Source organism: Choloepus didactylus, chromosome 5 (genome assembly GCF_015220235.1).
Source record: "Choloepus didactylus isolate mChoDid1 chromosome 5, mChoDid1.pri, whole genome shotgun sequence".
Classification (NCBI taxonomy): Eukaryota; Metazoa; Chordata; class Mammalia; order Pilosa; family Megalonychidae; genus Choloepus; species Choloepus didactylus.
The window spans coordinates 140,714,781-140,740,614 of NC_051311.1; the positions used below are offsets into that span (position 1 = coordinate 140,714,781).

Below are 25,834 nucleotides of genomic sequence, written 5' to 3' on the forward strand. Positions count from 1 at the left end.
GAGAGACGGGCTTCAAGGGTGTTGGTTTGTTTTTGTCTTATCCTTTCAGTCTCCCTTCCCCATCTTCTAAGAAGAAAATAGAAGACATTATAGTTGGCAGTAAGGATAATAGCAACTAACATTCATTGCGCCAGACCTTTTGCCTTAGCATTTTACACTTGAAACTCATTTAGTCTCCATAACAACCTTAAGTGGGTGCTATTATGATTGCTATCTCCCTCCACTACCTTTAGGGTGCGGAAGCCAGGGCTTTCAGAGGTTAAGTAGCTCCTACCAAGGTCACACAGCGAGTAGCTGGTAGATCCACCCCAGGCAGCCTGGCTAGGGGACCCATGTCTTCCCTTCCTGTCTTCTCCTGCCCTCAGTCTTGACGTGGTGCCTCGTGGTGGTGGCCACGTGCCACCTCGGCAGACAGCCATGGGGAGGCCTCCAAGTCATGACCAGCCCATCTGCGGGGACACTCACCCTTGACAAGCACTTCCCGAGCGATGGACGGGCTCCTGAGCCCTGTGTGCCCTGGCTTGGAGGGGGCATAAAAAAGCAGGTAGGATCAGTCCCTGCCCTGGAGTGTGCAGTCCAGAGCGTGCACTTGCAGCAGAGTCCCAACTCCATCTTATTTGTTCAAATTCGAGAAAACTTTTGGTTAGAACATCTGAAGGCATCAGAGAGGAGCCAGGCAGGCCTCCGGCAGCTGTGCCTTTGCTGGGGGCTTCCCAGATCCCTGCCCCTCCTGATGTGGAGAAGGAGTCCAGGAGGGCAGCCCTGCTGGCCTGACCACTCCATGACCCACAGGCCTGCCAGGGGCGGGGACTCGGAGTAGAGCCAAGCTGTCCTCCCTGAGGTCCATGGGCCTTCCTGAAAGGGGCAGCAGCCCCAAGGAGGAAAGATGGAATGATAGTAAGGATGGGGATGGCTTAGGGTGTGAGGGGTGTCACATGGCCATTATTTGAAACACACTTGCATTTCTGGCATCTCCGAGGGCTCCCGTGAAGAAGCTGTGGTCTTGCTTTCAGAAGGGAAGCTCCGCGACATGATCCAACCCCTCGTTTGCTGGTCCTGTTGCTTCTCTCCACTTCCTGATACTGCCCCAGCCCGGCTCTGGGATGCTCAGGCTTGGCTGAGGTTTGTGGGACTCACTGGGCCACAAGGACGGCCCTGGGTCGGTGAAAAACCCACCTCATTCCTGTCTACCATTGGGGGTTAGCAACTTGCAAAGGCCTTTCTTTATGGATGTTTGGACACCAGGGGTGCAAAGGCCACACAGCACAGGCCCTGCTGTCAGACTGGGCTGAGACCGGCTGGTCCAGGAGGCCTGTCAGTGTTTCAAGGAAAAGCAGCCCCGCATTGGCTGTGTGTCTGCAACTCACGAGCTGTGTCACTGTGCCTTGGCTTCATCTGTGATAGGAGGCTAGTGGTTTTAAAACATTTTTTGTAGTGAAACAATAGTCTCATTTTTTTTTTGTTTTCAAATAAAACTTTATTCTGAATCTCGCTCTGCAAAGCAGAGGAAGCAGAACTACTTTGGTTAAAGCATCAGAAGGGGGCAGGGAGTGAACCCCTGCCTGCCCCTGGCCCGTCCCCCAACCTGGCACCAACACCTGCAGTCCAGCCATGATCCCTGGGACCCTCTTTGAAGACGCCCAGCCCTGCAAGCTCAGCTTGAGAGCCAGAGGAGGGGGTGAGCCTTGAGGGCATTCAAGTGCTTGGGTTCTGACCCAGCTTTGCCAAAGAACCCTTTGAAGCTGTTTCCGAGTGATCCTTTACTTCTCTGGGCAACTGAAGCAGGGTTTGGTAGCCAAATAGATAACAGAGTCTCCCAAATCACACGCTGTTCAGCTAGGGAGTGAATTCTTTATTAATATGGGGTGGTGTGATGTGTGTGTGGATGGGAGAGATTGGTGACTGTGGCTGGGAGCAAGATAACGTGGGTATTGGTAGCTGTGTTTGAGACTGGGTAAGGGATGGCTGGAGTGTGTGTGTGTCTGTGTGTTTGTATCGGGGGCTCTGTCTCCTTGCATGTGCTCTCTGACTCATGCCTGAACACTGGAGGGGTCCACTCTGAGCATGGGGTCTGCCCTTGCACCAATGTCAGTGCCTCCTGCCCATCAGCCATTCCCAGCCCGGGCAGAGCCAGGGCGAGGGCACCAGGGGCAGATGCAAAGTGAGCAGAGCACAGCCCCAGCCGCTACCTGGCCGCTTCCACCCTCAAAGGCTAGAGGCCCCTCACAAAGCAGGCCTTTGAGGTTTGTTTACCCTGGGACTGTGTGCAAAGCCTTGTGAAGGTTTTATTATACCTCCCTGCGCCCACTTGATTTCAAGTCGTTTATTTTATTTTCTAAGATCTCAAATTGCTTACAGTAAATCTCAGGCAGGCTTTCCCACTATCCTGGCTAAGCTGTTTTTCAAACTGCCTGGTCTCAGCCTCTCCCCAGAGTGCTCCCTCAAGCCCCAGGGATGCTTGAGGCCCTGGCGTTAGGGCCAGCTCCGAGTCAGACCTGGGTGGCCCCACTCGTGGATGCTGCAGCCCCTCGGTGGGGTCAGTGATGTGCCTGGCATGTGGGAGGGCTGGCGGTGCTTGCCCAGTGGTTTAGGGCAGGGGAGGAAACTTCCCATGTGAAGAAAACCTTTCATTCAGTGGACCCTTGGCACTCATTACATGGCAATCTCAACAGTCCCAGCAGTGAGTGAGCTGTCATTTGCTGAAGTGATTTCTGTACAGCAGGAACCAGGCTCTGAGGGCAAGGGGATGGCACTGGGCAGCTTCCACACCAAAGACTGTGTGGCTCTTTGTAACTTTCTTCAAGAGATTAAAACAACAACAAGGAAAGTCTTTATTTCTTTCTGATATAGCCCAGAAATAAATGCTAGCCATGAGTGTTGGTAATGCAATGGCAAGTGACAGAAACTCAATTCCTAATCAGCTCATGCAGAAAACAAAGCTCTTACTTGATTAAGAGCAGAAGTGTAGGGTTGTAGGAATGGATGCATCAGGAACTTGGACAGTGTCTTTGGGACCTGGTGCCCCTCCTGCCTCTGTCCCAGCTGTGTTCTCAGGAGGGCCTTCCACCCCCTAAGGAGAGAGCCTTTCCCACCAGCAACTCAGCCTGCTCTTTAGGGCCCGGGGTTCTGCCTAACATGGGGCATGTGAACACGGGTTGTTGTCCCCAGAAGACAGTGAAAACCAACAGAGGCCCAGCATGCTGGCTAGGAAAGGGATGGGCCAGTGTCCAGACACATAGAAGTTTGGGATGCATTAAACAATGGGTGAGCAGATGTGAATTTGGAGGCAGATATGAACTTGATTCAGGCCTCCAAGGGTTCCTGTTGTAAATGAGGGTTAATAGATAAAAAGCTTTTGGTTCGAGCAAGTGCAAGCCTCACTCACTGCAGGAGAGGCCATCTCAGGGAAGTGGAAGGGTGGATGGTCTGTGGCATCAGGCTCTGAGCCAGGGCTTGTATTTGTGGAGGTTCCTGGCTTCTAGATGGTTCCAGTGAGCTGTCCTGAGCAGGAGGGGCAGGCAGGTTGTCTGCCAGCCCTGTCCTCCATCCTCCCTGGACACCCGCCTCAACTCCCCCAGTCCAATTAATGAGGTGCCAACAGAACCACCCAGACCTGGGGTCTGAGTCCTGGGCCCGCTCTTGATGCAGCCAACAAACAGCTTTGTGACACTGAACAAACCCCTTTCCCTCTCTCAGCCTGGGTCTCCTGCACGTAACATGAGAGCTGGGCTGGGGTAAGGGCCTTTCCTCTCTTGATAGGCTGAGAGCTTTTGACTAGAGCTGGGAAACCGGACAAAGGGCACTTCCTCAATTGACTCCAACTCAACTTTAACCTTGATTCAGATTAGGGTAGAGGTTGCACTAGCGAACACTTTTGGCAAAGGTGTCTAAAGAGACCAGGGTGATGGTTGGGAGTGGGTGGGGTGCTCAAAGGGCTTGTGGGTACCTTTGTCACTGCGGGACCCCCCTCATGGAAGTAGCAGATGCTCCACCCAGACTCTGCTTCCTGCAACTGACCCTGCTTCCAATCTCTGATCCCATGTCAAGGTTCAGGCCAAGAACCCTTCCCTGGGATTCCCTGCTCCTCTACCCCATCCCAGTGAACAGAGCTCTGTCCTGTGAGTCTCTGACTGGTCAGATGGGACCAAGCACACAGCTGCTCTTGGAGGCCCCAGATGGTTCCTTCAACCTGCTGAGGCTAGATGCTTGGTTTTAGCTGGAGGTAGAGGAGAGAGAGCCTGACAGCCATCCTGGGCCTTTGAGGTCTTGTGGCAACGCAAGGGGCAGGCCCAGAGGCCAGGGGCCATTACTTTACTTCATGGATAAGGGGACCGAGGCTCTGAGGTTAAGGGCAAGTTAGCAGCAGATCTGACCCCATACCTGAGTCTCCTGGCTCCCATTCTAAGTCCTTGTCCCTGCCTTGCCCCTCCCTGGGTTGGAGGAGGGGTGGTAGGTACAGCTCAGCTGTGTTTGCTGACTTAGAAGGAAAAGAGGATGATCGGACCCCCACCCACATGCCTATCCGCCCTGCTCCACTCCCCATTTAATTTCAGCTGGCAGGGTCTGGGCCCAGGCAAGCCGACCTTGCCTGAGCCAGGTCCCAGGCATCTGAGATGGCAAACCATAGCTGAGAGCGCCAGCTGGGCACGAGGCAGCACGGAGACCTTCCCATAGCCACCGAGCCTGAGGGTTGGGCAGGAGGGCTCACCTCCCACCCCACCCACACTGGAGTTAGTGGCAGAGCCTGGAGGGTCTCCTGACTCTCAGTGCTGGGTGCACCAAACCCCACCCATCCCCAAGACTCTTTTTGCAAAGGGCTCAGGTGCCCAGAGGAAAAGGAGAGGATCGTGAAGAGAGAGGTAATTAACCTTCTGGAAGAGGCTTTGCTGCCTGGCCAGCCTCGGATTCTGGAGTGGGGCATCGACGTCCATCTGCCCCCACACACCTCTTGGGAGCTTCTGGAAGCTGTTCCACCAGGGCTTGCCTCGCTGCCTCCACGGGATGAGTGCAGCCAGGCTTGCTTAATGTAGGGTCCATTTGCTGCACTACACTGTGGGCCAGACAGACCCAGCCTACCCCGGCCCTTATGGTTCTCTGTGCCCGGAGTGGCACGGCGGGTACACAGAAATCTGTTGGTGGGCGTTCCTGGGCTGGAGAGGGACAGGACTCGGGATGGCTGACGAGAGATGGAGCAGATCTGTCTCTTTATGCAGGAGGCAACATTTAGCTGGGTGCTGAGGGACGGATGGGAAGGGTTTGGCAGGCAGAGAACAAAGGAGGTAGGGGCCGCTGGTGGAGGCTGCACAAAGCCTGGTTGGAGGGAAGGTTCTGGCACGTGGGAGCAGGAATGGTGGGTGGTGCTGCAGAAGGTGGCTTGCCAAGGACCTTGGACCACTTTGCTTTCTCCTTCCTCCAGGCAGGCCCCTGTCTCTTCATTCTGCAAAGCTTTCCACACATGTCCCCCTGCCTCCTGGACTCCTCCTGGCCACTTCTCTCACTCTCTGATGAATGAAATAACAGCTGCTCTCTTAAGCCTGTGGACCTCTCTGCAGTTTGACTTGCAAGGGCTTTTCCTGGCCTTATACTTTATCGAGGTGGCTATTGTTCAACCCATCAGGGAATGAGAACTCTGAGGTTCGCTGAAGGTCACACGTGCAGGTGGCAGAGGGGCTGACACCCAGGTGTTCTGACTCATTGTCCACTCCCTCTCAGCCTTCCCAGGAAAACTGGATATCTGCTCTATCCAAATCTTTTACGGATATCCATGGCTACACTTTGGCCATTCAGAGGCCTCTGTTTATTCTGGGCTTTTTGGCCATGATATGAATGGTTGAGGTTGATTGAGGCATGACCTCTGGGTCATTGTTTTTTTTTTTTTTTTTAATTTTGTTATTGTTGTTGTAATCAGAGTGGAAAGGAAGTAACATTCACAGAATGTTAAATACTTTATAGAGTTCACCTCATTCAGTTCTCGCAGCAACCTGTAATAGAAGGAGGCATCATCATATCCATATTGCAAAAGGGGGAACTGAGGCTCGGAGAGGGGGCAACTGGAAAAAGCAACACAGGCCTCCTTGCTTCAAAGCCCAGCTCCTCTCACTTGTACTACCACTGTCCTTTCCACTATTGGTGTCCTCAGAAGCAATAGAAACTCACCAAAGGGCTGTTGTCTCTGGAGGTCACAGTGGGTGCTGGGAGCAAGGGGGACAAATGATGAAAGCACAGGTGAGCAGTGGAGTCCCTTGGGGTGAGGTGAGCTGGGAGGGGTGGGCAGGGGCTGCCCTGTGGGGCTGTGGTGTTGCCCCCAGGGACCTGGCACCCTAGTGGTCAGGCCGAGGGGTGGTTGGTGTTTGGGTCCTCTCGGGTTAATTGCTGCCCGTTTGAGGTTTTAAACATCAAAGCCATGCATCAGGCACATTTGTTCAGATCCCAGAGGGTCCCCAGAGAGCCCTTGTTCCAGTCCTATGGTTCTAGAAAAGGGGAACCAGGCTCAGAGAGAGGAAGGGACTTGCTCTTGGTCCCTCAGATGGTTGGAGGAACAGCTGACTCCAAAGCCCTCCTGGAGGACGCTGCTTTCATGTGAATGCCATGACCATAGACCAGGCCCATGTCTCTAGATCACTAGGACACATTTTCTTGTTTATTGGGAAACTTCTGTATGAAATGCCCAGATACACGTGCTCAGACCACGTGGAAAGGATGCCAGTGAGGTTGTGGGGACATGAAGACAGAGGCCTAAGAAGAGGGGACAGGCTGCACCTGAGCAGGGAGGGTGGGGCCCGGGGGACTCCCCTCTGCAGGGCTGGAGCACCCCCTGCCAGGGGTGGGGCTTGGGGCTGACCTACTGAGCTGAGCGTCACGTGTCTCAGGCCACAATAGAGGGGACACAGTCCTGGCGTTGCTGAGTCTGTTTGACCATGAAACTGCAAGCCCTTTCCACTCTCTGGACCTCAGTTTCCCCGTCAGTAAAGTGTAATGTCAGTTCTTGTCCTCCTGGATACACAAGGCTTTAGGGAGGATGATGCATTGAAGGTGTCTGAACCTGTACGGACTGAAGGCCCACATGGGTTAAGCCTGCTTGGCACAGAATGCCTGCCACCTGAGACCTGTGACTGAGGGTGGGCACAGAGAGGCAGCAGGCTCTAGGATGGGCTCCAGGTCCTTGAGCTGAGCCGATGTCTGTCACTAGCCCAGGGCAGGCCATCTTCTCTCCCTGAGCATCAGTCTTACCATCACAAAATGATGAGTCTGGGAGGTTCTCTCCCAGACCTGACAGCCTCTTTGGACTTTTTGGTGGGGTTAGGAGTGAGAGCATCTGTCCTTGCTGGAGTCCCCAGGCAGAGGTCTCTGTTTCCCCTCCTCTGTCACTGGGTAAACTGGACACCCCCAAGGTCAGGCCTGTACCCCGGGCCCTTGGTCCAGGGTCACTTTGGGTCCTGTTGAGACTCAGTCCTAGAGCCTCAACCTCTCTCTGAGGACAGTGAGTCTGGTGGCGATTGCTGGGTGCTGCCTCCTCTACCAGGGCAAGAGTCAGTCAGGGGCTGGCGCTTTGCTCCCAGAGTGCCAAGAAGGTTGGGGTGGGGCTGGCGCTGGTGGCTCCCCTCTCTCCATGGCTCTAGGACTCTGATTTCAAGAGTCCCAGAGCAGGACAATTTCAAAGAGCACATTTCATCTGGGCCCTGGCCCACCCTGGCTCCCGTCACCCAGCCTGCTGCCTTGGTTCCTCAGACTGGGCCCAGGTTGTCTAACACCCTGAGGACCAAGGAAAGGGGCACCATTCCCAGAGGAGGGAATGCCAGGCTTGTCTGGTAGCCTAGAACTGCAGGGACCTCCGAGTCAGGCACCAACGTTGCGTCTGCTTCTCCCAGGTGCTGTGTGTCCCTGGACACCTGGGTGTTCCCAGAGGAGCCACAGGGGCCAGTGGAGGGGAGGAGCATGGGGCCAGCCGGAGAAACTGACTTGATGTTTCCTGTGTAGGGCTTCTGCAGACAGGATTTCATTTGAAGAAGGGGCTCTGAGTCTAAATGTTGTTGGAAGCTATTCGTCTTGGGGAGACTGAGGCCAGAGTGGAGAGGGGCTGGTTAGCAGTCACGTGGCAAGCCAGGGCTAAAGCCCCGTACTCCATGCTGTGCGAACTGACTTCTCTCCAGACGGAGCAGAGGCCGTTGTTCCTTCTCAAGGACTCCTCACAGCTCTCCGGGGAATTCCCTTACAGGGAGGCCTGGGCATCTAAATTTGCCAAAGTTGTAAATCTCTTAAGCCATAAGCGTTTCCTTGGCATCTCCTGAATGCCCTAATGTGCAAGACAGATGTTCCTCCCTTTTAAGATCCGGGCCCTACGTCTGAACTTCCCATCGTGTGTGCACCTAAGGATGCAATTCCCATTTCCTGCCATTGTCCTCCCTGCTTGTCCTTCTGCTCCCAGCTGACGCAGGCTCCGAGCCCGCTGGGTGAACGTGAGGCTGTAGGATTATGGAGATCGGACTGCTTCTGGAAGCTTCAGGGTGACTCACACCCAACGATGCTTATCAGCCCACCCAGCACTGCTTTGAGGTTATTTTCTTCTCTTCAGAAGATGCTTGTGTGTGCCGTAGAGCAGGTTTCCATCAATTCTTCGGCCTGAGCCAGCTCCAGCCCAACGCTACGCTCGGCCGTTAGACACCCCCATCTGGCTCCTTCCCAGGCTGCTGGGTGAGCCCCAAAGGCACTTCCCAGAGGACCCCTGAGTCTCAGTGGTTCTCAGCCAGGCCCATAGAATGGTTTTCATGCAGACCACAACCTTTCCCACTTTGGCCACAGTTACTTAAAAAAACACAAGAAAGTATTTTCCCCACAAGGATCATGGAACTTGAGTTTCTAAATCATTTGGAAAGGGTACAGAACCAGGGTGGGTGTCTTAAGTTTCTGGACTTAACGGCACGTCTTAGATTAGAAGCCTAAACGAGACCCAGTTTCTCATCTCTTTCACTAAAAGGAAAAATAAAATAAAAATAATGGCTAAGTCCTTCCTACCCCTGGGCCGCCTTCTGGTGCTTTCTCGGGGGAGTGGACCAGGCCCCGTGCATGGTGCCAGGTGGGCGGCGGGCTCCCCAAAGGCTGGGTGCATCCGTGGGGGGATCGGGGACCTCGGGGTCACTCTCCAGTCTCACACCACCCCTCCGGTGCTCACCACACGAGCTTGTTTCTGCATCTATGAGACAGAGACAGTACCTCCTACCTTGCAGGATGGTTGGGGGTTGAAATTGCTATTCACTTAGCATCCTCAATAGAGATGGCTCCTTTCCCGTTTTCCCCCTTACACAGCTCAGTTCAACAATGCAGCTTTAGGTTAATCTCCCAGAGGGATTTACTCCAGGTTAGCAAAAAGGAGTGATGTCCTAATGGTAGACTTTCTGACACCATAACTAGATGGTAAGGAAGGTTTGGAAATCCAGGGAGGGTCCTTTGCCTCTGGGTGCTTGTCACTCCACATGCGCCACATGACAGGACTGCTGCTGACTGTGGCCCCCTGATTTGGTCCCCAACACTGTTCAGCCCTAGAAATCCTTTTCTTTTGGCAGATGGGCTTTTTGCCTTGGGCCTATTGGGGTTGGAGCCACAGCGGAAGCAGGTTGTGGGGAGGCAAGCGTCAGCCCCGTCGCCTGGGAGCCAAGCCCACTTCCGTGAGCCTTGGTTTTCCCAGAGGGATTTTGGGAATAATGTGTGTACTGTGCTTGGCACAAAGCCTGTGCTCAGACAGTGGAGGCTACTAGTTGAGAACCCAGAAGGCATTAGAGACCATTCCATTTAATAGACTTGCAGGCTGAGGCCCTGTTCTAGTTTGCTAATGCTGCCAGAATGCAAAACACCAGAAATGGATTGGCTTTTATAAAGGGGGTTTATTTGATTACACAGTTACAGTCTTAAGGCCATAAAGTGTCCAAGGTAACACATCAGCAATCGGGTACCTTCACTGGAGGATGGCAAATGGTGTCTAGAAAACCTCTGTTAGCTGGGAAGGCACGTGGCTGGCATCTGCTCCAAGATCTGGTTTCAAAATGGCTTTCTCCCAGGATGTTCCTCTCTAGGCTGCAGTTCCTCTTCAAAATGTCACTCTCAGTTGCTCTTGGGGCGTTTTTCCTCTCCTAGATTCTCTGGAGCAAGAGTCTGCTTTCAACAGCCATCTTCAAACTGTCTCTCATCTGCAGCTCCTCTTTCAGCTTCTGTGCATTCTTCGAAGTGTCCCTCTTGGCTGTAGCAAGCTTGCTCCTTCTGTCTGAGCTTATATAGTGCTCCAGTAAACTAATCAAGGCCCACGCTGAATGGGCAGGGCTACACCTCCATGGTAACTATCTAATTAGAGTCATCACCCACAGTTGGGTGGGTTGCATCTCCATGGAAACACTCAAAGAATTATAATCTAATCAACACTGACACATCTGCCCACACAAGATTACATCAAAGATAATGGCATTTAGGGGGACATAATACATTCAAACTGGCACAGGCCCCGAGAAAGAAATCCCCAGTTAGGAAGCAACAGAGTTGGGATGTGAGTTTAGCAGGAGGTTGGGTGCTAAACCCAGGAGCCCTTCTGCTGCGTCACTTTCAGTCACCATCCTTCAGGCATGGGTAGGGGGCCTGGGGAAGCCTGAGTAGAGATTGCTGCCCAGAGGGTGAGACCCGAGGAGCCCTGGGCTCCAGCCCCATGCGCTTCCAAGCAGCAGCCTCCTCCGTGGAGGACCCAGAACCCAGAGCCCCAGGTGCCTCCAAATCTGGAATTCTGGGCCTCAGCCTAGAGCCTGGGTTAGGCAGAGGAGAGCTGACCCAGCCTCCTCTCGTGTTTTCCAGTGTTCGCCAGGACTTCGACACCCCCACCAGCCATCTGATTGGAGCACATGGCTACTGCACGCAGGTAAGGGGGCACCGCGGATTCTTTGCTTCATGGCATCCTTCCCGTCTTTCTCTCCCAGCCTGTGCTCTCCAAGCAGCTTTTACAGTCCAACCTCTGCTTGGCTTCTCTGTCAGGAAGATCTGGAGAGAGAATTGTTTGGCTTCTGTTTCTGGGGAGCTTGCTGTGTGCTCTCCAGTGTACTCAAAGCTGAGGGGATGCAGGAGAGGCTGGACCCAGCCTTGAGCACCACACAGCCCAGAGCCTGGGCACAGGCTGGGGGGTCCCGGCCCAGTTGAGAGATGGTGGCTGTGGTGGCCCTTCATATATGTCCACTATGCTGCCTTTACAGCAGCCCTTCCCTCTGCATCTTCCCAAAGGAAACCTCAGATGGCTTTGTGGGGAGCCCGTAGCAGAGTGGCTTGTCCCTGATCTTCCCTGTCTCCCTGCTGATACCAGGGGAAGGGCCCTGTCCAAGATCCTAGCTAGTAAGCATCAGGACGGGGCCAAATCCTACATCAGCCTTTCTGTCCATACCTGTCTCAACACAACAAGGCCTCCCAAACTGGCCACCTAGACCATGGTTCTACCCAACTGTCAGAAGCATTCAGGGGCCAAAGTGTGTAGCACGGGCAGGCTGGACCCAGCTGAGGACTTAATTGTGGGGCCTTTGAATTGAAGGACAGTGGGGCTAGCTGCTGCCCCTTTCTGGAGGAAGGCAGGGAGAGTGGCCATTCCCTGGCAGCCCGGGGTGGCCCAGCTCTCACACTGCGCACCTGGCTTCCCTGTGGGAGCCTCCCCTTCCACAGGGCAGAGAATGCTGCATCCCAGAGGTGGGCTGTGGAGTGGGGTGGAGAGGATGCCAAAGCAGGGTCTGGGGCTGGGTTCCAAGCTGTGCACCCTGTCTCCCTCGCAAAATGACCTGGCATGACTTTCTTGCCCTCTTGGAGCCTCAGTCAGTTTCCTCATTTGTAAAATGAGGCGTCTGGACTAGACCAGTGCTTCTTAAATTTTAAGAATCCTACAGGGGGATCTTGTTAAAAGTGCAGATTCTGATTCAGTGGGTCCCAGGTAGGGCCACAGATTCTGAACATCTAACAGGCTCCCCCAGTGGGGGTGACGCCGCTGGTCCGTGGACCCCACTTTGAGTAGCGAGGGGCCAGCTGGCTGCCAGCCTTCGCTGCTGTGTCGCCTGGCGCCCCTCCTCCCCCATCTTGGGAAGGCCCCTGCTAGACTGGGGTCTGAGGCATACCGCCGATGGGGAGAAGCAGGAGCCCTTCTTTAACTTGAAAGCCAGATGGGGAACACTCAAACCCATGTGGTAAAGGCTGCATCTTTCTTGGCAGCTGCTAACCAGAGATGTAATAACTCAAAATAGACATTTCCTCCAAATTCTGTTCTCATTTCCTTGGCAAGGACACAATGAGGCCCCCTCTGAATCTCCCCCTCCAATGGAGGCCCCCAGGTGGCCTTAGATGGGGCCTCTTTTACTGTCACTGGGGCAGAGGTGTTGGTGTTCTCGAGGGATTTACTAACCCTGGATGCTGTTTTCAGAATTCAGGGAAAATGCTCGATAACCTCTGCCCTCCAGACTTTTTGTTGGGGAAAGGTCTATGGCCTTTCCCACGTGCACTGATTGAGAGTCCTGCCTCCTTCTCTCACCCGGAACCCAGCCCCGACAGAAGGAGGGTGAGATAGAGGGACCCTGCTCGTATCTGTCAGCGTTCTCCAGGATATATGTATGTATATATGAAAGATTTATTACAGGGTATTGGCTCACACAGTTGTGGGGGCTGGCAGGTTTAAGAGGCTGAAGTCTTGGGTCCAAAATCCACAGAGGAGACCAGCAATCTGGAAACTCAGAGAGAAGTAGATAGCTGAGTCTTGAGGCAGAATTTCTTCTCTCTGGAACCTTCCATTCTTTGTTCTGAAGAACTCTGGCTGATTAGATGAGGCCCACCCACATTACGGAGGATTATCTCCTTTACTTAGGGTCAACTAATTGCAGATGCTAATTACCTTTACAAAATGCCTTCTCTGCAACATCTAGGCTAGTGTTTGACCAAACAACTGGATGCCCTAACCTAGCCAAGTTGACATGTACAATTGACCCCCACAGTCCTCCTTGCTGAAGGGCTAACGCTGGGCTCACTGGATTCCTTCCTCTGTGGCACAGTGGGCCACTCACTGCCTTTCGTCCTGATTTTCTGGCCAGGCAAGGGGTGAGTGAGGGGAGAGAGGTAGGGCCCTGGACAGGGAGCCTGAAAACATGGTGGGTGGGTGTGCAGTGCTGTCCCTAGCCAGTTGTGTGGCTTGGGCAAGTCTTTTCCCATCCATGAGCCTCAGTTTCCCCACTCATAACAGGAGGTTGGACCCCTGGGTGCCCTGCTTAAGGGCTGTTCCAGCCACGATGGTCGTTGCTAATGCAAGAGTCCCGAGCTAAAGGAGACACTGGAGAAACGGTGCTTCACGTGCCCCTGGTTCTGTGGTTGGAGTGTTTGCTGGCTTCTCGCCTGACGCGGCACGAGTAACGGCCAGGGATGTCTGATGCCATGTGGTGAGATGATGGCAGAGCCGAGCTGGAACGCAGACTTGGCTTTCCCCCTCTGCCTCCCTACCCCAGCTGTTCCAGTTTACTGCAGTGCCTTCCCCTCTTTAAAGCCCCACCGTCACTGCCAAAACTGAATATGGCCTGTATTTTCGTTAACGGTTTCGTCCCATTGTCAGTTTCTTGGTTGTAATCACGTACTCAGGTTATGTAAGATGTTATCATTGGGGGAAGCTGGGTAAAGGGCACACAAGAACTCTCTGTGATATTTTTACAACTTCTCATGGGTCTAAAATTATTTCAAAATACAAAATTAAAACAAACAAACAAAAAACAAAAACCTCCTTCAAGACCCACCCAAATGTCACTCCCCTGTAGAGTTGCTGGGACTCAGTCCTGTGCTCTCGTGTCTGTCTGAGCCCCGAGTGTTCTGTCACCGTTTTTGTCACCTCAGTCACATCCTGCCCTGTGCTTCAGCCGCGTAGGCACACACCTGGCCCCTGCCCCAGACCCCAGCACCTGAGGTTAGGAGCCACGTCTTGTGCCTCTGCAGGACCCCAGGGCTTAAGGCAGGGTCCAGTGCACAGCTGGTGCTCGATAAATGCATGCTGAATAAAGAGTGAGGCACACCTAGAGTAGATTTGATGAGAAAAGCTGCCAGCTTTGCCCTCAGGGTTTGTGCGGAAATAAAGTCACAATCCTCTCTGATTTCATCTCTTCTCTTCCTCCTGGCTTTCCAATCCCCCTCTATCCTCCCACCCACCTCCATGCTTTTAGCAGCTGATTCAGAGACTTGACAAGCTTTTCCTCCTCTCTCTCATCACCAGGAACTGGTCAATCTGCTCCTGACCGGGAAAGCCGTGTCCAATGTTTTCAATGACGTGGTTGAGCTGGATTCTGGGAACGGGAACATCATGCTTCTCAAAGGCATAGCTGCTCGCAGTGATATTGGCTTCTTATCCCTCTTTGAGCACTACGATGTGTGCCAGGTACCAAGGTGCTCCCGGTCTCCAAAATCAGAGGGGGCTGGTCACCTGGCCCCATGAGAAGGAGAGGAAAGGGGATGGGGTGGGGTGGGGGAGGCAGCTCCGGTTCTCAGAGCTGGCTGCAATTTGGGTCCAGGCTGTACACAGAGGGTTTGGGGAAAAGTACAACTTCACTGCCAATACTTATGGGCACACACTTCAGGCCCAAAGCTAGCTGATGCCGTGTTCTGTGAAAGGCTGCTTGAAAGGGGGCATTTAGGGATTTTATTTTAGGTATTTGTAGTATGATTGCGGGTCACGGTGGCTGCAGCTACTGTGTGTGTGCATGTGAGCATATGTGTGTGTTTGTGCACATGTTTGTGTTGGGGGCACACACACATGCTCACATGCATACAGGGACAGGAAATTTGAGCTTTTAGCCTCACTTGGTCTGTTTGCTGGGGGTGTGGTCCCCTCCACCTCCTCTCTCCCTGCAGCCTGGGTCTTGGAAGGGGCCAGACCCCCAGGTGAGGCAGGTAGGCGACAGGGGGACTGTGTCTCCAGAGCACAGGCAGGGGCTGAGAACGGCTGGGCGGGGAGTATGGGACCTCCAGGCCTTGTCCCAGCCTCTCGCTGAAACTTCTCTGAGACTGGGTTTGCACTTTCTTCAAATAACTCTACCAGCTCCTGTGAATCTGATGCTTTGTAGTTGTCTCTATGGAGAGGATTGTCCTGAGGGGGAGAGCTGAAGCCTCATTCATTGTATATCCCCAGAACCTGCTCAAAGACTGACACAGTGAGGCACTCAACTGAATGTGTCCAAAGCCAGGCTCCCTTTCCTCTCACCCCTGCATGACCACGAACTCGGGTTTGCTGCCCTGTTGCCAATGGCATGGGCCCATCCCCAAACCCCCTCTCTGAGGGGCACTTCACGGTGAAGAGAAAGCACTCATGGGTTCAAGGGACTTGGGAAGAAAAGAATGAGGTGAGCCCATGCCAGGAGGGAGCCCAGGAATGTGGCCACGTGGCCGGAGAGAACACCCAGAGGTCCCACATACCACCCCTGGGTGGGCACCGAGAGCATCCAGCCTAAATTCCACGGGCCGAGAGAGGTCACCTTGGCCGAGCTTGTGGAAACCCCGAGGTTTACCATGAGCCCTGGGTTCATTCTTGTGTGGAGGGCGTTGGTCAAAAAGTAAACTATTTTTCTTCTGTCTGTTGAGGGTAATTGATGGAATGGTAATGGGGTTATCCTTCCCTTGGAATAAAATTACTGTGGAAGAAATCCAGGCCCTACCACAATCTGTTCCTCCTTGAGGCCTCCATAAATGCACCCAGACCTTCCGCTGCTGTTGTCTGCTCGGCAGAGAGTGGGATGTTTTTCCCCTCTGCCTTGAGGAGGCAAGCTCTCTGAGGCTGGACTCGGCCTCTGCCTTCTGCCCTGGAGGCTCAAGCAGGGCCTGGCAGCTTTAGGCAAAGTGCTTTCCCCTCCATTAACTCCTCCTGCTGTCCCTTCTGTCCCCAAGTTCCCTGGGTCCTATCTGATGAGCTGCATCTGATGGAGAAGGAATCCAGGGAGGGACTGTGCCCAAGTGCAGACCTGAAGTGAGAGCCAGGTCCTCCGCTCTGGCCAGGCCTAGTGTCCTCCCCTAGGCAGCGCTGACCTGGCACGGAGAGGGCCTGGCACTTGGGACACCCTGGGGTGTGAAGCTCCCAGGGCAGCGGGGCGGCCCTTGTAAGGCTGGAGGCTTCCTTCCCACGGGAGGCTGAACCAGGCCTGCCTCTCACTCACAGTCTGTATCCGGGCTCTTCCCTGCAGCCCCTGCCTGAGAGCCAGGCTCCTAGGGCCCTCAGTGAGCATGTGCGGGTTGGAAGCGGGGGCTTCCTCCAGGAGAGGCGCCTCAGTGAGCTGGTTGATGACCTGCACTCGGGGTGCACCTGGAAGAAGCAGAGGAAACACCCAGAGCATGTGCCCCCTGCCTTCGGGAGCCAGCCTCCTGCCCACACCCTGGCTGGGTCCTGCGGGACCTCCTTGGGCCTTCTTTTGGCAACCCTGCTGTCCGGTCTTGCTCCTCTGAGTTCCCTCTCACCCCCACCCCAGAGCTGGCCTGGGGTGGGACTCACCAAACGGGGTCTGGCTGAACTGCAGACTGCTGCTGGAAGGACAAGCCCTCCTGGCTCCTGGGGGGTGGTGACTGACGGACCAGGGAATGCACCAACGGGCTAGGGAGTGTAGTTTCAGCTTCACCCCAGACCTGCACGGCATGTACTTTGCTGCCTTCAGGAAGGGGCCTAGGGAAAGACTGAACTTGACACTTGGCAATGAGGGTTCTGAAAGCTCCATCTTCTTCTTTGCTCATTCTCCAGCTCAGCAAACAGCACCATCAACCCAGTGACTCGATCTGGAAGCACATCCCATCCATCTGTAGGCCCTGTGGCTTCTATCCTCAATTGGTTCTCAAGTCTGTCTATTCTCACCCAGGTCCAAGCCACCAGCCTTGCTGGGCTGGGCAACCACGACAGCCCAGCTAGCCCCCTTCCTACCTGCTCTCTTCACTGAAGCCAGAGCAATCTTTAAACACATCATTCCTGTGCTTAACAACCTCCAGTGATTTCCCAGTCCTCTGAGACCAAAATCCCAAACTCTTCCCATGACGTACAAGGCCCTCCAAACCTGTCTGTCCCTGCTTTTCTCTCTCCCCCACCTCCTGCTCCTCTGCCTCATGTGTGGGGCTTCTCTCAGGTTCTATCCCACCTCCCGGCCTCTGCACACACCCTGCCCTCCGCCTGCTGCGCTTTCCCTCCCTTCAAGCTTTGCCCTGTTATTCCAAAGAGGGGCCTTTCCTGACCTAAAGACTCTCCAAATAGGGGTCACTTTTTGTGCTGCCCCCACCTTGTCATTCTCAGTCATGTCTTCATTCTGTCCTTCACAGCGCTCTCCTTGATTTTAAATACCATATTCCATTGTTTGCAAGTTGTCAACTTTTCCCACAATTTAAAGTTTCTGAAATGTTGATGCATTATTACGGTTGATAGTGTCAGACTTTGATTGGCAGGTTTTTTAGTTCCTAGTGATCCAAAATATAATGGTGGTGACACCTTAGGTTCAGTGACATGCATTGCTAATGCATTCATCTGATTCTTTGATTATCATCTGTCTTCCCCATTGATCTGATAAACTCCACGAGGTCAAGACTGTTCTTGTTTCCTTCACTGCTGTGTCCCCAGTGCCTTACACAGTGCCTGGGATGAAAGCATAAATCACACTGAGGGAATGTTATCCTTAGAGGGAACAGACTGTCTCTGCCAGCAACCAAATGCTGATCCTTTTCAATTAGGGCTTCTGACCTGGAAGTCCACAGATGGGTTTGGGGCATTCATCACGTCCCCAGAAGATTAAAAATCACCATTTAAAAGCAATCCCTACTTGTGCTGTACGTTCACCCACCAGGAGAAAGCCTCAGACTGTGCTGGAGGAAGTGTGCCCACCCTCACCCCCAAGCCTTTGGTTGCCTACCCAAGAATGCGAAGGAAGTGAATTTCATCTTTGGAAAATTTCACCTACTTGGAAGAGGGCTCCTGGATGAGAAAACTCATTTATAAACTCTCTGGGCAGCTTTTTTTTTGCCCTTAATCTTTTGACTGTTGAATATATGGCACGTTGCCCTATTGTCCCTGGGTTGGAAAATTCAGGGTGGCTGATTATGCAAACACCACTTCCTGGTTGGCCTCCCCCTCTTTCTCCTGCAGCGAGTGAGCACTGGACCCCCAGTCTGCAGGGCTCCCTGTTCCAGGCGACGCCCTCAATAGAAAAGCCTCTTTTGAACATGGAACGGAAGCCAAGTTGCAGTGGGGTTTAGGCACGTCCAGCCACGTCCTTTAAGGCATCTAATTCCCCCACGTCCCACTGAGGGGCGAGCTCTGCAGTCACGTTTGACTGTTTCTCCATTGCTGTAAGGCTGCTGGGGATGGAACCAAGCCCTTCAGGTTACAGATGGGAAAACCTAGGGCCAGAGAGGACATGGGATTGACCACAGTCACACAGGGCTGGGGCGAGGGGCTGGCCAAGGTCACACATTGTTGGAGTGAGAGGCTAGCCTCCCCTCTTGCTGCCACCAGCCTGGTGATGAGGTCGATAAGAAAATGATTAGCCCACTATAAAGATAAAGCTCCTATGCCTACCCTCTGGAGGAAGTAGCTTTTAACGGGCAAATCCTTCCCCGGAGACCTGGTTCAGCACCTTCTCAGGCAAGCCTTCCCTCGCCCAGAGTGAGCTCAGTGGTGGCCTTCAGGGGGCCCCGGGAAGACTGTCCGGCCACTCTTCTGTGTATGCCCCTCTCTCCACTGGAAAAATAATTCCCATACTTTCCTTAATCCACAGCTATGGCTGTAAATACCTGCACATGCAAGCACTCACTGGGGCTGGTGGGGATTAGGCTTGAGTCAGCCGGGACCTTGGAGTACAGAGCCAATCAATTGGGGGCCCCCAGGGCAGGGAGGGATGCTGCCAAGGGAGGTGTGGGGACAGAGCGGGCACAGAGAGTGGCCCAGGTGACGGGCAGGTCGCCAAACATCCCAGCAGGGGCTTCAGGAGGAGCCTTGGCCACCTCTTTCCCCTTTCCAGGCAGAATGCTGCCACCACACTGGGGGCTCCGATGCTTATTCTATGCTCTCTGTCTTCCCCAGACACCCTCCTGCTGTGAAACTCCCCTGCTTGGGACTTCTCGAGGCAATCCCTCCTCAGTTGTAGAAGAAAGTTCAAACTCCTTATTCTGGTGTTGCCACCCCCCCTCCATCTCCTGTGTTCCCCGTGGGTCCCTGCACTTCCCTGGGCTTTCACTCCTGCTCCCCCAAGGCTCTCCCCGTCTTCTCCCCATGGTGCCAAGTCCTACCTGTACTCTAAGGTACCGTTCTAGCTGGAGTTCCACTTCATGCATGAGCCTAAGCCCACCAAACACTGGCCTCTGTTTACTTATCCCCCTGCTCTCCTGTGAAGGTCTAGCCTGGTGTGCAACAGGCGGGTGAACGCGTTGTCATGAGGCTGAGGGATGCGCTCGATGCAGGTGGGTGGGTGGGTGCAGAGCCGTGTGCCCCCGGAATTGGGGAGTGGGGACTGATTCGTGCTTGCTGATTGGGTCCTTTGGGATGATGCGTGATCCCAGAGGAGGAGAGGTGCAACCACACTCCAGACCAGTGGACGGCGAATGCAGATTCAGGGAGACTTGTGTTGAGATTGTTCTGAGGACTGGGTTGGGGCAGTCAGGGCATGGAAAGAAAAGGTGAGGAGGCCCTTGGCCAGGTCCCATTGCAGGTGCAGGTGAGTGGGCAGGTATGAGGGAGCTCTTAGAGGCAGATTGGGTACCGGCTGGCTGTGGGAGATGAAGGGGAGGGTGATACGGGCTTCAGGCTGGGGTGCCTCCCTCCGACTGTGCAGCAGGGGCCTGGAGCAGCGGCAGGCAGAGCCGACAGGAAGGGCTTGTGAGCAGCCCAAGGGCCCCCCAGCGTCAGGCACAGGCTGAGACCCTCACTCGGGCCTCTCAGAGGTCAGCCCCTCCCTGGAGCTAGACAGAAGGAGCCCTGGCCCCCTCCCTGGGGATGACAGGCAGCATCGCGCATCTCTGTATTCCCCTCTCATGCGTGCAGGTGGGCTGCTTCTTGAAGACGCCGAGGTTCCCCATCTGGGTGGTGTGCAGCGAGAGCCACTTTAGCGTCCTCTTCAGCCTGCAGCCGGAGCTGCTGCGTGACTGGAGGACCGAGCGGCTCTTTGACCTGTACTACTACGACGGCCTGGCCAACCAGCAAGAGCAGATCCGGCTGACCATCGGTGCGCTGCCACCCCACCCCATCCCCACGTGTGCACGGAGGGGACCTAGACCCCCTCCTTGGGGAGCCTCCAGGCTGGTCCGGGCAGTCAGAGGACAGTGCAGCCTTGAGGGTCAGGTCTGGGGACCAGGGGGCTGATGCTAGTGGCAGCCTCCTGGAGGAGGGGCCAGAGCTGGGCCTTGAGAAATGGGATGGTTTTCAGGGGGGTAAGTTGTAAGGTGAAGTTGAAATCACCCTGAATGCCATGCAGGAAAGTCTGGATTTTATTTTTCAGGTGATGGGGAGCCATAGAAGGTTTTGGAGCAGGGGAGTGGTGAGATGAGTTGCATATTTCAGAAAGAATATTCTGGTAGATGAAGGGGATACAGGGCAGGGTGGAGACTGGAAGTGGGAGACCAGTGGGGAAGGTGTTATGGTCTCTCAGGTGAGAAGTGATAACGCTGGAGTGGAGCTGAAGGGGGGACAGGAAAAGTCAGGTCCCAGGAGATGGGGACTGTGTCCGTGCCAACCTCCTATTCAGGTGGGTACAGGGCCCTGGGAAGTTTGTGTGCACAGGCCCTGGGCTGATGTGCATGTGCCATTTCTCCCTGCCAGATACCACGCAGACTGTCCCTGAAGACAGCGGCGATGACCTCATTCCACCCCTCGAGCTCTGCATCAGGACCAAGTGAGCGAGGCCCAGCTCTGGCTTTGGCTGGGAGGTGGGGTGTGGGTGGTCGGGTCTGCAGGAAGAAGGGTGGGTTCCTGGATCACCCCAATTCAGTGTAGTGTGGTGAGGTGTGGCCCCACAGACCGGAAAGATGCAGCACTTGAGGCTTGTGCGTAGGTAGGTTTTGTGTCACTGTGGCCCTTTGAAGGGAGGAATGTGTCTTCAGACATGTCCTCAGACAGCATCTCAGCATGGACCCACGGCAGGGTTGGGGAGGTACGTGGGTGCGTCCTGAAGCCAGACTTGTCAAGGGCTCAGGCTCAAAGGAGGAAGGACAGGTACGCTCACCTGGCAGGTGGATGGCCCGGCCTGGCCAGGTGTGGCTCCAAGGTGGCTGCCCTGGGGAGGGGGCCAGAGGAGGCTGCCTGGGCCATCCTGCTGGTGCAGGGTGCAGCTCTCCTACCCTGAGTGGAGGCGCCTGTCACCTCCTCCGACCCAGCCCCCCCATATCGAGAGGGGAGACTGAGGCTTGCGTCAGGGGAGGTCACTGCCCAAACTACATGGTGCATCCCGAGACCCCCATGGTGACTGCCTGGGCCTAGGGCTGAAGGTGCAGTGGGAGGAGCAGGCTGGGAGGGAGGTGACCTGGATTCTAGTCCCTTCTGGGGAGGCAGGAGGACCTGGAGGGCTGACGGGCGTGTGCTCTGGAGCTGGCCGCCTGCATTCGAATCCCGGGTCTACCACTTTCTGGCCTGGAGTCACTGGACATCACCTATCTATAAATGGGGATGATGGCAGTGCCTGCTCACAGGTTTATACAGGATTAAGTACTTCAGAGGGGCCTGGAGAGCATCATTCTGGTCTCAGCCATTAGTGGCCAGCCTGACGTCAGGCTGAATCTACACTCCCCTGTTCGTGAAGGGCGTGGGGGTCAGGCTGGGGGCCTGGATGGTGGTTGGGGTCATGGATGGTGGCTGCTGGCGCTCACTGCCCGGGTCCCCAGAGGGCCTAGGGCTGCTGTCCACCTGCTGGCTGGTGAGACCATGGATGGAGCAGCAGAGAGAGAATTCCATGTTCTCAGTGGGAAGACCAGGAAGGGGAAGTGGGCAGAGATGCCGGGACATTCTTGTTACAGGGCCCGTCCGTTTGCTCATTCATCAGCCCGCTGCCCGGGCCGGGGACAAAGCCTTCTTGCGGGGTCATGCACCGGCGCGTCTTTCATCAGGAGGATTAAGGGCACATGCAGGGCGCGTCCCTTTCATGTACAAAGGGCCACTCATTCAAGGTGTTGAGAGAAGGCGCAGCGATGGGGAAGGGAGATGGCACCGGCCTTGGCCCCTTCTGTGGGATGGCGTGGGAGGTCAGGGGACATCCTTCCTGCAGCCACCCTGCACCTGGGCCTGCCGAGCAGGGCTGTGGACCCACCCTCTCACCCCTCTGTCTCTGCACCCCCTGAGTGGAGGCACACCCTGGAGGCTCACTGACTGCCCATTCTGTGCCTCTCTTTCCACAAGCGTCACTAAAATCGTCTGGCTGCATGAGTCATCCCAGCGCCTCCGGGCACGGGTCCGGGAATTGGACCTCATGGAGTCAGCCCTAATTTGCAATTGCTTGCAGCCCCTCGCCCGGAGCTGGTGTGACAAAGAATTCAACCCAGAGGCAGGGGAGGAGTGTCCCTATGGGCCTGGGGCTCCTTCTGGCAGCTGCCCCTTCCCCTTTGCCCCCTGTGGCCAGCTGCCAGCAGGTGACAGTGAAATGAGGTGGGCAGCTGGAGAGGCTGGGAGTGAGCAGAGGGTCTGGGGCCTGGCTCACTGTCTGAGTGTGGGTAAGGCTGAGCTCCGAGATCTGCTAGAGCAGGGCTTCCTGCTCTGTCTTACAGACAGAACACACTCACATTTGTGCAGCACACAGGGGTATGGACAACTGGCCTGTGGACCCCACCCAGCTCCCTGATGGCTTAGGGGAACAATATTTTGCACCCACCTACCGTTCATGGCTCACCTACTTGGAAGATTTGCTCTAGAGCAGTGGTCCTCAAACCTGAGTGCATCAGAATACCCTGGGGGTGGGGTGGGGTGTTAAAACACAGATCTCTCTAGGGCAGGGCTGGGGTGGGCCCTGGAGATTTGCATTTCTAACAAGTTCCAGGTGATGCTGATGCTTTCCGGACCACATGGAGAGCTGCGGCTCTAGGGAATGGTGGGGCAGTACCCGCTCCCCACCCCCATCCTGGCCACCCCGTGAGCGTTAGACATCAACTGAGCTGCTGCCTTGCAGCCTCTGGTGGCTGGAAGCCCTGGGCCGGGCTCCTGCCCTCCTCCCACCCCACAGTAGGAGGGTCAGACCCTGCTGGGACTGCCCTGACCACAGTCCCAGCCTGGTCCACTTCCCCCATCACTTGCCCCACCTTGGCAGGTCTGCCCGGGCAGTTAACACAGGGAGACTTCCCAGTGTGGTTCCAGGAGAGGCCAAGTGTGTGAGTGAATATGGGAATGCTGCTTCCCCCCTCTCTGGTACCCATCAGATAACATCTCACGATATAATGGGAAACAGCAGCCCCAGCCTCCTGGAAGCCCGTTCCACGGGATTGGATTACAAAGGCTTTGCATTTTGTTTTCATCCCAGATTCTCAAGCAGCTCAAAGAGAGAGCCTTGGGAAAGTGGCCTCTGAGGTCAGTGTGGACCCAATGCAGATGGCGTCCTGCCTCTTGAGGGACAAGTCCTAATGACCCTAAGGAATTCCCTGCCTTGTTGGGAAGGGGGTACATAAAGTGCCATGGCCTGAGTTCAGGTCATCATTTCAAAGTCAGAGTTGAATCCCAAACACCTCCTTGGACTCAGCCGATGGCTCTGGGACAACTGGTTCATCTCACAGGATGGACTGGAGAGCAGGATAGGCCAACCTGGGTTGCCAGATGGGGTATCCCTCTCATCTCTTCAACCATCATGAGGCCACCAGGGCTGGACCCCATGTAAGAAAGAGTGGGAGTCAGTTCAGAATCCGCCCGGTTCTTCAGAGTTCATCCAGGGAAAGATGCACTGCCTACTCTTAAACCCAGCTCAGTCGCCCTGCAGGAGCCCCTGCCCTCACGTGGCCAGCACAGAACTCACAGTGGCTTGGCCACCTGGCAACTTGCTTGGACCCTCAGAAGGGCCTTTGAACGTCACCCAGTCCAGCCTCTCCCCTTATAGACAGGGAGACTGGAGTGTCCATAGTGACGGCCATGAGTGGTGCATGAAATGGAGCTTTCGCCCTCACCCCTCACCGTCCCAGACCAGTGGAAGGTCACTGAGCGAGCAGCATGACTTCCCACTGTCTGGCTTTGTTGCCACGGTGATGTTGCACAAGCCCAGATTGCTGGTTATGCCTTCAGACAAGAGCATCCTAATTTGAACCATCCTTGTGTCCCAATGCCATCTCTCCTCTTTGGTGTGACGCACATCTTGGGGCCTCAGAGAGTCTCCTGTTACCTTTGATGGTGTCAGTGATGTGGGACCTGTCCACTCCCCCCACCCTCCGTGCTTTCTCTAACCATCTCAGCAAAACCAGACTCATGGTCATTTACAAACAAGACACCCAGTGACCTCTCTCAGGCTTCTAGCCTGGCTAGAGTGAAAGAAAATGAAACGGTTGTCAACAATCCAGAGCAAAGAGGAAAGAACTCATAACCGGGGCCTGGGGCTGGGGCACAGATGTTCCTGTTTGGAGGCCCAGAAAAGAAATTGGAAATGTAATTCCAGCTGGGAAGGAGATGTTGTAGGGGGGAGGGAGGCTGGAGCAGAGTGTGCCCCCATCCCTGAGCTGCACTTTGCCTGCCTGCAGAGCTTGTTGCTGCTTTCCTGCCCCACTGCTTCCTGTCCACATTTCCTCTCTTCATCAAAGTAGAGGTCCCCAGATGCTCCAACTGCAGCAACTGCCTGTACCACCTGCCCCTCTTCTGCTGCCCCTGCTGGTTTTCTTGGACCTGGTTGGGTTTGCAGGACACTGCACTGTGATGCAGGGGGAAGGGCACGGGATGGAGAGTCCAGATGCCCCAGTTAAGTTCCAGCTCTGGTGCTGTCACACTGTGTGACCTCTCCAAAGTCAGGTTCTGCTCCGAGCCTAGTTTCCTCATCTGTCAACTGGGGACAGTGATCCCTTCCCTGAGTTGGGAGGTTCTGAGAGAAGAGGTGCAGAAATGTTCTGTTTCCTCTGGAAACTGTAAGAGGCTCTGACATGTGTGGAGTCAGGCAGTAGGATCGGGTAGTGATGGGTTGGGCAAGTGCTTGAGAGGAGGCAGAAGGGAAGGGACAAGAGATTAGGGGAGTGGACCACAGCTTTGTAATTGACTCATAAGTTTTCAGAACACTAAAGGGAATTTCACTCAGTTCCTTCTTACCTGGTCCATCATGTCTGACTTTCAACAAAAAAGAAATCCAAGGCAAACTGGAAAGCAAAAAACACAGTCTGAAGAGACAGAGCAAGCATCAGAATCAGACTTAGGCATGGAAGATATGTTGGAATTATAAGATTAGGAATGTAAAATGACTATGATTAATGTGCTAAGGGCTCTAAGGGAAAAAGTGGACAAAATGCAAGAACAGAAGGGTAATGTAAGCAGAGTAATGGAAACTAAGAAAGAATCAAAGGGAAATGTTAGCAATCAAAACCTTTATAACAGAAATGAAGAATGCCTTTGATGCATTAGTCAGTAGACTGGAAATAGCAGAGGAATGAATCAGTGAGCTTGAAGATATGTCAATAGAAACTTCAAGAGCTGAATGCAAAGAAAAAAAATAATGAAAAAGATGTAACGAAATATACAAGGACTGTGGGACAATTACAAATGGTATAACATACATGTAATAGGAATTCTAGAAGGAGAAGGGAGGAAGGAACAGAAAAAACATTTGAAATAATAATGGCTAAGAATTTTCCAAAATTAATGACAGACACCAAACAGATCCAGGAAGCACAGAGAAAGCCAAGTGGGATAAAT

The 25,834-nt window shown here is 54.4% G+C and overlaps 1 protein-coding gene across 1 annotated transcript in view; it reads left to right on the forward strand.

Moving 5' to 3' along the window:
- Window positions 1-25,834, forward strand: part of MINDY4 (MINDY lysine 48 deubiquitinase 4) — a 135,519-nt gene that overhangs the window by 101,769 nt on the left and 7,916 nt on the right. Inside the window, exons 14-17 of the mRNA XM_037837002.1 lie at window positions 10,831-10,894; window positions 14,246-14,407; window positions 20,027-20,207; window positions 20,801-20,873. Coding sequence (XP_037692930.1) covers window positions 10,831-10,894; window positions 14,246-14,407; window positions 20,027-20,207; window positions 20,801-20,873 — 480 coding nt within the window. The remainder of the gene's footprint in view (window positions 1-10,830; window positions 10,895-14,245; window positions 14,408-20,026; window positions 20,208-20,800; window positions 20,874-25,834) is intronic.